This window comes from Sitophilus oryzae, unplaced genomic scaffold (genome assembly GCF_002938485.1).
Source record: "Sitophilus oryzae breed Bouriz unplaced genomic scaffold, Soryzae_2.0 scaffold_1179_pilon_pilon, whole genome shotgun sequence".
Lineage (NCBI taxonomy): Eukaryota > Metazoa > Arthropoda > Insecta > Coleoptera > Curculionidae > Sitophilus > Sitophilus oryzae.
Genome location: NW_022145814.1, coordinates 771702 through 786590, shown reverse-complemented (window position 1 = coordinate 786590; position 14889 = coordinate 771702). Strand labels below are relative to the sequence as shown.

Genomic DNA, 14889 nt, shown 5'->3' with positions numbered 1-14889 from the left:
AGGGAAGACGGGGAAATAAATTATTACTTGACCCAGTTTCTTAGCGGCCACGGCTATTTTTTATCGTATCTTGAAAAAATGAGAAAGGTAACATCACCAGTATGCCTTTACTGCGAAGGTTATGACGACGCAGAACATACCTTTTTTTACATGCGAGAGGTGGAGCGTATACAGAAGGAATATCGAGGAAGAAATTGAAGAACAACTATCCCCTCATAACATCGTCCAAAAAATGCATCAAAGCCCTGAAAACTGGAACCGCATATCAAGGTATGTGGAAAAGATACTAAGGGAAAAGAAAAGCGACCTGGATAACCGCTGATACCATAAACAGAAGCGAGCCCGAGGGCGATAAAAAACGGACTAGTCTCGAAGTAATGTGCTAAACGGTCCCGAACTAGAGTCCAAGACGTAAAAGGAGGTGTTTTAGTCGGTATTTATTAAGAGAGCCCGACACTTCGTGCGTAAATTGCATTTCACCTCCTTACAAAAAAAAGATTGTGTTTTTCTCATCAAGGAGGCTGAATTCGACAATATATCAAGAGATAATTTTTAATTCGCATTAATCACAAATAACATAAACACAATTTTGATATCAAAAGAATAAAGTCAGTGGCACACATGTCTATTATTGAAAAGTATTCCAGTGATAACCCATACGCACGTCCCTGATAAATTTGTCGACACTTTTTAGCATTAAAATATGTAGAACTTAAGTATATGTAGTAACTTTTACCCTCAAATTTCATTCGAATCACTAAAAGTACTTGGAAGAAAATTATAATAAATCGAAAGATTATTAAAAGTTTCACACTCTGTAGCTAGGAAACAAAAAAAAAGAATCGGACCTATGTTGATATGAAAAATAAATTTTATTTTTATGTGAGGAATGTCACCACGAGAGATGGCACATGTTTTTTGAAACACCCTGTATACGAGTATAATAGTAAGTTTCAAAAAAAATGCTCAGGAGAAATAATAATACTAGGAAAGATATTTTTGGGTCTATAATATAAATTTACTCTCAATACGAACTTTTTTTCAGGTTCATAACCTTACAAATTAATATGTATGTACGTAAATAGAAAGGGAAATTCGCAAGACCGGTGAAATCTAATTTTCCGATATGAAAAAGATGAGAATAAAACAGAAATCGCATTTTCCACGTCAACTGTCAGCTGTCGATATACAAATTTTTTATCCAGCAGTACAGCAAAAGCGAGAAAAATTACTATTTTTTTATTTGGGCCTGTCGACGAGTTAACGGCGGATTAGGAAACCTTAATTTGACAGGTTCGACATCGAAAATGTTAGTGAAGCCTCACAAATACATCACAAACATTAAACTGGCTGATGCGGCACAACGGAGGGTAGTGCGGAGCAAGGGTAGATTTAAAAATCGCAAAAATCGCGTTCGAACAGGGCTGGATTACGTTGGATTATGTTAGAGAAATGTAAGTTTCTTCCAACAGTATAAAACTAGCTATCTCGTAAAAAGCAAACTAGAGTTGTACAGAGTGATTGAAACCTTTGTTCTGAAATTCTCTAAAAATAATTAACTGAAATATTTCTTTACAATTCATTAACACAATTAAAATATCCTGTTAGAAATCGTTTATGTCAGTGATTTGATTTTATCTAATTTTTGTAAAAAAGTTGGTGCCTATTATATTACATTTTTAAAAACTGACTATTTGCAAAAAAGGTTTCTGCATCTGATATGATTAAAAATTCGATAGTAAAAGAGCACTAAAAACTAGTAAAAACCACTAACAAAAAAGAAAAAATAACAAGACGAAACAACTCACAATTAAAAATACAAAAAAAAACAGGGCGCTTTTTGCTTTTTAGAGAATTTTTTTCTGATGTTTTTAATGGTCTTTTTTTCTTTAATGTTCATTAGTGGCTTTTACTTCTGTCTTTTTTGTGTTCTTTATTCTAGTAAGACATCAAATTCAGTTTTGAAATATATTTTATACTTCAATCTACTTTATGTAAAGGCATTTTTAAAGTAGTTAAAAGTCAGAAATGGTTAATATTGTGCCCGGACAGGTTGTCATACAATATGAATTTATTTATAATATAACATAATTTTTATATACCGGGTGTTTCTCAAAAATGGCTCGCCCCTATAACGTTTTTATCTTTTCAAATAAAATAACGAGGTTTGGTACGATAGTATATGACATAAATCAAGATTAATTGACGTATGTTTTCAGTCACTTCCTGTTTCACTGGAAACGACTATAACTTTTGATTCCCAAATGATACCCCAGGTATTTTTTTACTTCATTCAATATAAAATGCCACTCTGAATAGAATGATTTTCATATTATGTAAACTTTTTACATTTTCGCATAATATGGTTTATTTGAAGTTCTAACATGCGGTTCATAATGACAATTTGACTCGATACACTAAGTGTGTGGTATCAAATTATTCGTAAAAAATGTTTTTTTTTCCAAAAAACCACCCTCGTTCCATTTGAAAAAATTGAGAAATTTTTTCAAATGGACAAGACACGAAAAACATTAATCGATCAAATCTATTTTTCAAAGCTTTCTTGATTAAAAATTAGTGTTTTTAACACAGTCATGGCCCATGGCACTCTAGATTGAAATTTAAAATATGATTTTTAAGCGAAAATGTCAAAAGTTGATATGTGATATGTCATTCTATTCTGAGTGGCATTTTCTATCGAATAGAGTAAAAAACTACCAAGGGGGCTAATTAAAAATCAAAAGTTGTGGATCTGGTGAAACACGAAGTGACCGAAAGCAATTGAATACGTCAATCAATCCTAATTTATGTCATATACTAACATATCAAATTTCGTTTTTTATCTGAAAAAAAAGTTATGAGGTGAACCACTTTTGAGAAACACCCGGTATTTTAACATATAAATAGCAGTCACATATTTTTGGATCTATCTAAAGCCTTCATATTTTTTATAATGATATATCTAGCATATTGGAAAACAGGTTGGTTATTATTATTTAAAACTGTACAGGGTAGGTCAAATTCGACGCTTTTAAAGGGAACACCCTATTCTATAGGAGATAAACGAAAACTAATATCGGTGTCTGGAGCTCAATGTTCATCAAAAATATGATGGTAAAAACCGCACAACAATATCTGTTACCGTTTCGGAGTTACGGGGTGTTTTTCAAAAATGGGCATTTTTAACAAATCGCTGTAACTTTTTTGCTATGGAAAATGTTGTATTTCTATGAAAACATTTCCAAAGCACCTTTTTACGTAGAATTTAATGGTTTAAGTATAATTTTTTTTAAATTAATAATTTAAGAGTTATCAACAGAAAAATTTATTTTTTATTTGGGACACCCTCTATATTTTTAATTAACTGAAAAGAATTTAAAATTACCTTTCCCAAAACATAGCACACTTGATATTTTGTTATAGACCCCTTCGAAATACAGAATTTTTATAAGTTCGCCACTTTTAACTAGAAGGTTTTGGACCCCTTATTGATGATCTGCCCCTAATGGAACTCGAAAACATATTTTTCTAGCAAGACGAGGCACCGCCTCAGAACGCTTAAGTTATCAGCAAATTTCGAGTATATTTGAATAGCTAACCAAGATCCCAGCCATTGGCCGCCGAGGTCGCCGGAATTAGTGCCTGTTATCGTTAGTAGATTTTTATCTTAGAGGAAGAATAAAGGTTCTTATTTTTAAATTGCCCGTATAATCTAGACAAGAATTAGAAGTACTTAGTGGTTATGCAAGGGTATCTTTCACCCCTACTGAGTTAATGAATTCCGCGAGAAATGTTCAAAAATGGTCTCTGGAAAAATCTCATGTCTTGGTTTGCTATTTATTTTTATTGTCATTAGATACAATTTAAATGTGTGACGTTGATGCTGCTAAATATAGTTTAAATTCTTATAAAATTCTGATACTCTCATTGCATATATTATTTCCGTTCTAATTGCTGCTGACAGCTAGAATTTTTTAGCATTACAGCCGACGCCGTTCAAAGCCTACTTATTCAAAGTGGGTAAATTTTTAAAAACTCTATATCTCGAAGAGGAATCGAGCACAATATCAAGTATGCTATATTTCTGGAAAGGTAATTTAAATTCTTTTTAATGAAATAAAAATATACAGGGTGTTCCAATCGAGCACAATATCAAGTATGCTATATTTCTGGAAAGGTAATTTAAATTCTTTTTAATGAAATAAAAATATACAGGGTGTTCCATATAAAAAATAAAATTTTCTGTTGATAACTCTTCAATTATTAATTTTAAAAAAATTATACTTAAAACATTAAATTTTACGTAAAAAGGCGCTTTGGAAATGTTGTCACAAAAATACAAAATTTTCCATAGCGAAGAAGTTACAGCGATTTGTTAAAAATGCACATTTTTGAAAAACACCCCGTAACTCCGAAACAGTAACAGATATCGATGTGAGGTTTTCACCATCATGTTTTTAATTAAAAATGAGCTCCAGACACCGATATTATTTTTTGTCCTATAGAAAATTATCTCCTATAGAAAAGGGTATTTTCCTTTAAAAGCGACCAATTTGATCCACACTGTACATAAATTGAAATAATTCAGAAGACCATTTTAAACATATACTTTTTATTTTTAAAATTTAAATTAATTTATATCTTTTGGAGGGAAAACACCTATTTTTTAGGAATAAATAACTGAATATAAAATTCGAATATAATGAAAATTAAATTCTGCATTAAGTTAAAATATATTATCTATTGATAATATAATTCCCCATACACACATACTCGTACTCATTTGCATAAAATACTGGAGATATCTGGCGCAATAATCTATAACATCCGTAAAGTAGGTACCTATTTGTTAATCAAAGATATTATTCGAAATATTATGTAAACAAGTAATCCAAATTATTGAAATATTTTACTAGATTTAAATAAATTCTACCAAGCATACATATCCAGCCTTGTTCGTATGTTAGCAAAAAAATCATGTTAGTAATCGAACTACATTGTAGTCTCATAGCCACATATCGATCAAATACCTTTCACTTAATTAAGGGTGTCTTCCTGTGGTTAAAGAATCTGAACTGCAATCGCATTTTTAAGTCTTTTCGAACTGTGGGGAAAAAACAACGTTCACAGTTAAAGGATAATCGTCACAAATTCGTTTTAGTTATTATAAAAAAAAACCTTTAAAATATTTCACAGACGTCAAAATAAATGACCTTTGGAAACATAACAGAGAATTTGAATCTGACATGGTTATACTGTAATTAATGTATACCTCTTTTTATAAAAAATATTGATTTCATACTTACCTTTAATGGTATTTTTAATACATTTTTTTTTGCACGGGTGAAAAAATATGACAAAGTAATACAAAATTCTTCTTTATTATAAATAATAAAATTGGGAATATTTTCCGAAAAAAAACACAACAATTTGTCAAAAAAATATATTTTATACTCCAACAACAACAACTTTAACACACATATACACATACTTTTATTGTCCATAAACGTATTTCGAAATTAGCAATTGTAATAGAATCTTATAAGAAATCGGAACTGTAGTTTTGCGATTAATAGAGAAAATAAAAAAATGTATTTGACTAATCAAACCAATTTATAAGAGTGCAGTGCATTTTTATTGGTTTTAATCAATGAAACCTCAAATATAATTAGCTTCTACGTCCTACTAATCATGTTAATCCAACCCAACCCAACTCGCATACCCTAACCTAACCTAAACAATGTTGCCGGTTGTTGTCCCTTAATTTCGCAGTTCTGCACGCGCATAAACGATAATCGGTCGGGTATTTCGCGTGCAATCTAAACAAAAAGAAACTTACTCCAGAGAATAACCAAAGCAATCAAGACACGCCGCCGCCGTAGGCTAAATATGCAACAGCTTTTACATATTTAGAGTTATATTTAAAAAATAACAACAGCTGTAAAAAATAAAAAAGTTCTATATTTGTGGGACACAAATCCCGAAGCAAAGGCATCAACAACGGATCCACAGCTGCTCTTGCAAAATTGGCAATAGCTAGGTGTTACCTTCCACCGTTCTTAAAACCGTTCATAAAATAAGGCAAACGGCAACATTGTTGGGTATGCGAGTTGACTAGTGAGACGTAGAAGCAATTTCAAATATAACCATATACCAACGTAGAAAATGTTAGTTATATTTCATTATTTTTATAATATCTTTAATTAACTAAACAATTTAATAAAACAAATTTGCACAATTTTGATGAATACTCTATTAAGAATTATTGAGATATAAATATTGTTGTCAACTGGCCGCAGTAAAAACAGATAAGCTTTTTATGTAAGTATTCGGAAGCTTATTTTATGGCATCTACAGGGGACCCAGGCTCCCACAATCTGGACGACTCTGGTTCTAGGCTGCAAATTGGTGGCTTAAGCTCCCGTTTGCTCCTTTTGTTTTTTCGTCATCTTTTTTTTCATCTACTAAGTTGCAGACGGCTCTGCTGTTAAAAATGTCAAGTTGCCACATTTATTTATTTATTTTCTGACATTATCATTCGTTTTGACACTTTAGTTTTGTATTACGAGTTTTTGCTTTGAATGAATTGTGTTGTGATACTTTAAGCTTAAAAAAAATTACTAGCGGACCTTCCAGTCGAACATTGTTCTTTTTAGAACTTCTTTTAGTGCGAAGTGTACAAGATAGCTTAATAGCCGTTGCAAAAAACTCATCAAAACCTTATTAGAATACTTTGAACAGGAAAGCGGTAGTAATGGCCCTTTATGTCCCCTAAGAGCTGTTCAGAAAGAAAATTGATGTACATAATGACTGTTTATATATAATTAATTTATTTTTGTTTCTTAAAATAATTTGATTAAAAGAGAATATGTAAAACTGGGCAACGCTGTGCCGGTCAAGCTTTATCACGTGACTAAAAGTTTATTTGGTATGATCTTTAAATATTTCTTTCTACATAACGAGATACGTTAAGCTTTATATCCTGTATTGATTTGTAAATGACTCCCTTTTTATTTTTTATCTATTTTACTTTCTAAAATATATAACAGTTTTTGTTGGTTTTATTTAAATGGAACCGCTAAAAATTCTAAAATGCTTTAAATATAAAAATATTCATTTTTTAGTTTTCCATCTAAAAGAGAAATAATAACAGGGTGTGCTAAAATGCAATAATATACAGGGTATTTCGTTTTAAAAAAATCATCCCGATCCACTCACACCCTGTAGAAGTTAAAATATTTTCTTAAAATACATCCTAATACATACTTTAAGTTTGCACTTATACAAAATTCCTAAGTTTCTTATTATGTGAGCTACGCAGATTGATGTGCGACGCATTGTTGCCGGATCTGTATAAGGTTGTAGAAAATTATTTGAACCGCGGTAACCCCTATTTACCGCTACTTTTTGACTGACACCCTGTTAAAAAGTGTATTTCAATACTCCTAAATATACATATATAAAAATTAGTTTTTGATTAAAAATATAATGAAAGTAATAATCCTGAAGCCGGAATCTGTAGTATAAATATTAATCTCAATTTTAACAAGAAATTTATACATGTGTATGTAAATATACCTTTGTAACAGAGAGTTACTATTTAAAAAAAATGTCGATGACGTCATATCTTAAATTTGAGACACCGTTCATATTTTTTATAAAAAAAGGCAATTTAAAGTACTTTGATTTACTGAAAATATCAGTTAGAGAATCACCCTGTATCATATCTAAGAAACAATGACAAAATTTTTAAATAGTATTTAGAGGGGCATGGGACGAATATCTGATAACATCGCAAAACTAGAGTACCGTTACATATGGCCGGACTAAAAACAAAAGTAATTATGATAAAATGGCGTGTGAAAAATGATTTCACGTCTGAGACTAGAGGTTTTATTTTTAGTCCGGCACACGCACACTTAAACAGAACCAAGAAACAATTTCGGTTTATTACATTACCTTCTATTCACTCTTTAACATTACCCATTCTAATAATAGTCTTCGTGTTGCGTTTCGGACTGATATGGATTCGTTTGAGAAAATCGATCAATATTCCATTAAAACTTGAACCTAGCAAAGTTGCGTATTTCATTAATTTTTTTGATAAATGAAGAAGCAGACGCTTAAGTGGGCGTTATTTTTTGTTACTTTTTAGGAAATATTTCTTTCCTCTAAACCAAAGTGATTAAGAGGATTTTTGGACTCACTCTTGTTTAGTAGAGTTGTTAGGTAGAGTACTGAAGATTTGTTTTAGTTTCTACAGGGTGTTCCGAACTGTATTCCGGAAACTTATTCGGCAGCATATTCTGCAGATAAAAATAAGTAAAAAAGTTTGTATAAATATATGTCCTAAAATGCTTATTAGTTTCGGAGATACAGGGTGTAGAAGTTTCATATTTATTGCTATTTTTTCCAAATAATTTCTGAAGTCACGTCAATATTTGGATGAAAATTGGTGTCTGGGAGTTTTTTGACACGAGAAATTGATTTTGACGTCAATATGACTCCTACTTGTAGAAGGCGCCACCGACATATTTTTTAACTGGTTTGAAGAGTAGTAATTTTCGTCGGTACCTCTATAAAACGCCTGAGTAAAAAAATATATATTTACGACGTTTTTTACGTAAAAAAAGTATCTTAGTAAAAAACGATACAAGTAATGGTTCTCGAGATATATGGAATCAAAAAATTATCAATATCTTTCAACATTGACATAAATTAAACATGTTCACTAAATAGTTGTTAGATGGAAATCATAAATTTGAAATGTTTTTGTGCCAAAAGTTCAAAAGAAACTGTGTTATCATCATTTTTTGGAAGAAAAATTTATAATTTTTTAAAAAAATAAGAAGTTCCCAAATTTATCATCTAAATCAAATAACTATCTACTCTTAACCTGCTTATTTTTTTGTCAATAATGACGTATTGACTATGTTCATTCTAAATATATTGAGAACGGTTCCTCGTAGTACCAAAAGACATTTTTCGTAAAAATTCACGAAAATGTATGTTTTCACTCAGTAGTCATATACAGGTTCGGACGAAAAGTTATTACTTACTCTTCAAAACGGTTAAAATACATGTATATAGGTGGCGTCCCCTACAAATTAATAAGAGTCATATTGACATCAAAATCAAATTTCTCATGTCAAAAAACTCCCAGACAGTTAATTCAAAAATTATTTGAAAAAAATAATTTTTTAAACAAACTAAAATGCAACACCCTGTACAATCACTATTTAATAAACTATTTAATTGATTGCTTAATTGCTGCTGATTTATTTAGTGTGTCTAACTTTATTATGGGAATATGTTATTTATTTATTTGCCAATCAATCTCAAATGTGTCTAAACTTGCCCTATAGGTACTTTATTTGAAAGTTTCATTAAAAGTACCAAATCACTAGCTAAAAACAGTTGTTGGTGGCACCAAACTTTGACAAAATCTTTATTCAAAAAACTGTTATTAAAACAAGTCGACTTGCAATTTTGACAATTTGATGGAAATCCTCCTTAACGAATAATATTGTGTAGGTATTAACAAACCGAGATTTTGAGACTAAGTTTCAAATAAATTTGATAGAAAGCAACCAAAAGACGGATTGTACGATATCGTTGTCACCTAGTATGTGCACCAAATGGTGCACCCATTCGCCTCGGTGTATTATACGAAAACGGAAAGACGTAGAAACAATTTGTTTTATGAGTATATGTAGAGAGGCAATGTGGCATAATTTAAAATTATTTTTAAATGTACAGGGTGTATCAGAACTAAGATCCATACCAAAGTTATATTTCTTCTTATGGAACACCCGTTATTTTATTTCATTTTTGAATTCTTGGGCATAAAATAAGGCATTTAGTATAAGGGTTTAATATGTTTAAATGCTTTGGTTTTTGAGATACTTAAATATGCATGCTATAATAAAAAAGTTTGTCAACACCCTGTATGTTATTTTTCAGAATTAATTCTTGTGTTGACTTTGAAGCCAGAGAATTAAACTTTACTAAAAAAAATTATTGCTTCCATAAATATATACAGGGGTATCAAAAATTGCTGGTCTATTTTAAATATTTATTTTACAAAAAAACTTCGTAATTTCAAATACAACACTACATATTTTTTAAATAAGTCGAAACAGATTTAAATGCTCTTTCAAACTATATTAGGGTTTTATATACCTATTTGGCTCAGATTTTGAATAAAAAACGATTTTTCAATAAAATTTTAATCAAGATGACTGGTGTCGTCGTGGCAATTTTCTAGTTAGTATTTTCAAAATCGACATTAGTTTATGGATTTTGTTTAAATTTATAACAGTTTACCTTTATTTAATTTACTTACAGTAGTTTAATAAGTACAGTAAAGACTCGATAATCCGAAGAGCGCTAATTCGGATTCCTTGCTAATCCGGATCGGCAGCGCACTTGCATTATGTACCTTGTAATCCGGATTTCCTTTGATTCGGTAATCCGAATTTGTGGTTCTAACTTGTTTTAACGCGTTTTCTCAAAGCGGTAATTCATTTATATCGTAATAATTTGACGGCCGGACGTGTTTTAACGTAGGTACCTAGTTCAGAATGGGAAACTTTACGTTAGACAGTTGCAAAAGAAATTGCAGCAAGTAAAACATGGCTACCAAGACATTTTAAACATGTTGACGCAAATTGATGGAGAGATTTATACAAATGCTGAAATAAATCAATGAGTTCAAAACTCTGAAAATATCATAGAGGATGGTGATCTCGAACATGAAGTTATAGACGACGCCAACGAGACCAGCGATGAAGAAATCTATATCCAATCAAAAAAAATCAAGCACGTTGATACAATAAAATATTTTACACTGGGATTGCAGTGGGCTGAAGAGAATGATCTCAGTATTAACGATATTCTTGTCTTAAAAAATATACAAGAGGAAGCTATAGTTAAGCATTCTTCAGTTAATGCACTTAAAAAACAAAGTAAAATCTCTGATATTATTTTAAATAATGTAGTATCTATTTTATACTATGGTATCTATAGGATGTATGTTCCTATTCACAACGAGTTTTGTTATAGAATATACTTATTCTTACTTAAATTATATTTGATTAAGGTTTTGCTAATAAAAATGTTTTATTTTATTCGTTTTTTTTAAATATATGTGTATAAAAATGCAGATCGCGATAATCCGGATTTTTTATTAATCCGGATTAACCTGTGCTTTAATTGATCCGGATTATCGAGTCTTTACTGTATTTTTATTATTTTATCAAGAAAAATAAAGAAGTAGTTCTTTGATTTATATTACGATGACTTGTAGATATATTGGATTTTCTATAAAAAAACAATTAAGGCAAATTGATTTTCTTTACTTCCAACGACAGGTTTCTGCCTAATAGGTTTTTCATATACCACACTATCAGCTCTGCGAAATAGGAAAACTGGTTTTTCAAAGGAACACTTGTCAAGAAAATTCTTATTTGGATATTTTTGAGCATAAACCCTTCAGGCCAACAAGCAATTGTCCTCACAAAATAAAATCACTAGTAACATATCCATTCCTTCCGCCCGCAGATACTGCTTCGTATAGTTTAAAAGAGCATTTAAATCTGCTTCGACTTACTGTAAAAAATACATAGTGTTGTATTTGAAATAACATTTTTTTTTTTGTAAAATAATTATTTAAAATAGACCGCAATTTTTGATACCCCTGTATACATTTAAGCAAGCAATATTTTTTTTTAGTAAAGTTTATTTCTCTGGCTTCAAAGTCAGTACAAGAATTAACTCTAAAAAGTAATGTACAGGGTGTTGACAAACTTTTTTATAATTGCATGCATATTTAACTATCTTTAAATATCTCAAAAACCAAAGCATTTAAACATATTAAACCCTTATAATAAATGTTTTATTTTATGTCCAAGAATCTAAAAATAAAATAAAATAAAATACCGGGTGTTCCATAAGAAAAAATATAACTTTGGTATGGATCTTAGTTCTGACACACCCTGTACTTTTCAAAATAATTTTAAATTATGCACATTGCCTTACCACATATATTGCCTTACTACATATACATCATAAACTATTTTGTTTCTACATCTTTCCGTTTTCGTATAATCAACCGAGGCGAATGAGATGCGCCACCCTGTATATACGAAAAGAACTATCGATATTACATTTATATTTGATTATATGTATTTCATATTTTTAATATAGCCCGAAGCAAAATCAAAATGAACTTTGTGGGCACTTTAGTTAGGACAGAAGCCATTTTTCAACATTTATAATGGAGTTGCAAATTTCGATCCATAACTCCCACTTATCCCATAAAAAGGCTAAATGTTTTACCGCATGTTCGGAACCAAAAAGTAACAAAAAATAAGCCCACGTACCTCGGCCAGCGCCATCATGTTTATTCGACGCGATAATGGGCTTTATATGTCGCCTTCGGCGGAGTAAAAACATATGAAAAAGGTCTGAAACGAATACAGAAACCAGTTTGACTCAGTGAAGTACAACGTCAGAAATCGAAATCCAAATGTGCTGATTTATAGTAAGCTTATTGGTTTTTCCATTAGTACTAGGCCAGAGTTATACACGGGGTATTCCTAGGAAAAAATTCAATATATAAATTTGCTCCAAAACAAGACAATGTAACTTTTAATTCTGTTGATAGAGCCCGAAACAAAATCAAACTGAATTTTAGTAACATACATGCATGTATCAGATGTTGCAATTGTGAAATATTTATTTCTCCAGTTTAATTCCAATTAAATATTAAAACAGTTAGTGACGCGTGTGTTCTAAATGTTTCTAATAAACACTAATATAGATATTAGAATACTAATATAGAAATCACCGTATCAATTAAAAATGCAACTCTAAAAAGTTTTCCAAATACAGTGTTGTTAACGCTATTCGACACGGAGTATTATAGCCAAATGATTAGATTTTGAGAAATTGTTAGTGATATGATCATTGGAGGATTACTCAAGATACAATTTAAAATTATTCGCAAAAGATACAGAGTGGCCCAAATAAATAAAAAACAAGAAAGTTGTATTATTTTAAGTGGGACACGAGACTCGTACTTTAGTAAATAAAAAAACTTCAATACAATATTTGGTTTTAAAAACCTAAATACGCCTAGAGAAATAAAGCATTAAAATTATTTGAATGTGGACAATGGAAGTCCGAAATTCTTTTAGTTTCATTAAAATAGTTACTGGCATTTTCTTAAACTCGTATATATTTCAAAAATGATGAAGTAAATCTTAACCAAATTTGTCTTTATTTTAATCATAGAAACTAAAAATGTAATAATATACAGGATGTTCCATTTAAAAAAATACAACTTTGATATTTTGTATTTATTTGGGACAATCTATACATTTTGCAAATAATTTTAAATTGTAGCTTTAGTAATCCTACAATGATCCCATAACTCACATTTTCCAAAAATCCTTGTCGAATAATGTGAACAACCCTGTATAAATGATAATTAAAAAAATACTAAATTTTAAATATTTTTTTACACGTAAAAGCAGTTAATACGAATTTCTGTTGTCGAAAATTTTACACCCCTGCAATATTTGCACTTATTTAAGTATCACTCTGTATACCGGGTGCGTCTCAAAAATGGCCTTAACCCCTATAACTGTTCTATTTCTTCAGATAAAAAAACGAGATGTGGGATATTCGTATATAGATGTGGTATATTCGTATATATGTTGAGTGTAAAACCAGTCTGGTTAGATTTACTAACAAGACTGCACTTTCGCCCTTTCATAACGTATCTCCATATAGTTATGAATAAAGCTTATTATTATTATTATATGACATAAATTAGGATTGATTGACAATTGAATTGTTTTTGGTCACTTCCTGTTTCACCGGAAATGACTACAACTTTTGATTTTTAAACGACACCTTTGGATTTTTTTTACTTTATTCTCAATAGAATGGCATATCATAAGTCAACTTTTGACATTTTCTCATATGGTTTATTTGAAATATTGAATTGTAACATGGCGGTTCATAACATTTGACTCGAAACACCAAGTGTGTGGTACCAAATTATTCGTAAAAAAATGTTTTTTCCAAATTGCTAATGAGTCATGTTTGTTCCATTTGAAAAAATTGAGATATTATAAATACGATTTGGGTATCTTTAAACGGTCAGAACAAAACACGAAAAACATTAACGAACCAAATCTATTTTTCCAAGGCTCCTTCATTAAAAATTAGTGTTTTTAACAGAGCCATGGCATTTTAGATTGAAATTTAAAATACGATTTTTAAGGATCCGTGCACAAAAGGTAAAAACGGGAACCCTATTACTAAGACTTCGCTGTCCGTCTATCCATCCGTCCGTCTGTCACAAAGGTCTATCTTATGAACCGTTATAGCTAGACAGTTAAATTTTTTACAGATAATGTATCTATGTTGCCGCTATAAGAACAAATACTAAAAACAGAATTAAATAAATGTTTATAAATAAAGAAGTACTTTCACTAAACATTATCTTTTAAATAGGAATTTTTCAACTCCTCGGTGGCCAAGTGGTTCAAGCCTTGTTAAAGCGTTAGGACTTGTCGCTGCTATGACGTTGGAGCCGTAGTAAGGTAGGTTCGAATCCTAGTCAAGGCGATTTTTTTTTAATCGTTTTTTTTTTAATTTTTACATATTTCTTTTTACTTTTTACATATTTATTTTTGACTGATACAATTTTTAGTAATGTGTTTCTTTGAATGCGCGTATAAGTAATTTAAAAAAAAATGAAGAAACACATTACTAAAAATTGTATTAATCAATAATAAATAAGTAAAAAGTAAAAAGAAATATGATAATGAAAAGATAATAAATGGTACGGACTCCCTTCACGCGCGAGTCCGACTC

At 30.4% G+C, this 14889-nt stretch overlaps 1 protein-coding gene across 9 annotated transcripts in view; it reads right to left on the bottom strand.

Annotated features, from left to right (window-relative positions):
• LOC115891203 (tropomodulin-like) overlaps positions 1 to 14889 on the bottom strand; it is a 329344-nt gene that overhangs the window by 64469 nt on the left and 249986 nt on the right. For 2 of the 9 annotated variants that reach the window (XR_004051777.1, XM_030911637.1), the window contains exon 8: positions 5031 to 5104. The exons of 2 other annotated variants lie outside the window; for them this stretch is intronic. Coding sequence is in view for 1 of the 7 variants with exons in the window: in XM_030911637.1 (XP_030767497.1) it covers positions 5034 to 5104 (71 nt within the window). In the remaining 6 variants the exon portion in view is untranslated. Of the gene's footprint in view, positions 1 to 5030; positions 5105 to 7735; positions 8071 to 14889 lie in introns of those variants that run through there. 5 more of the 9 variants (XM_030911642.1, XM_030911627.1, XM_030911654.1 and 2 more) reach the window with 5 other exon arrangements.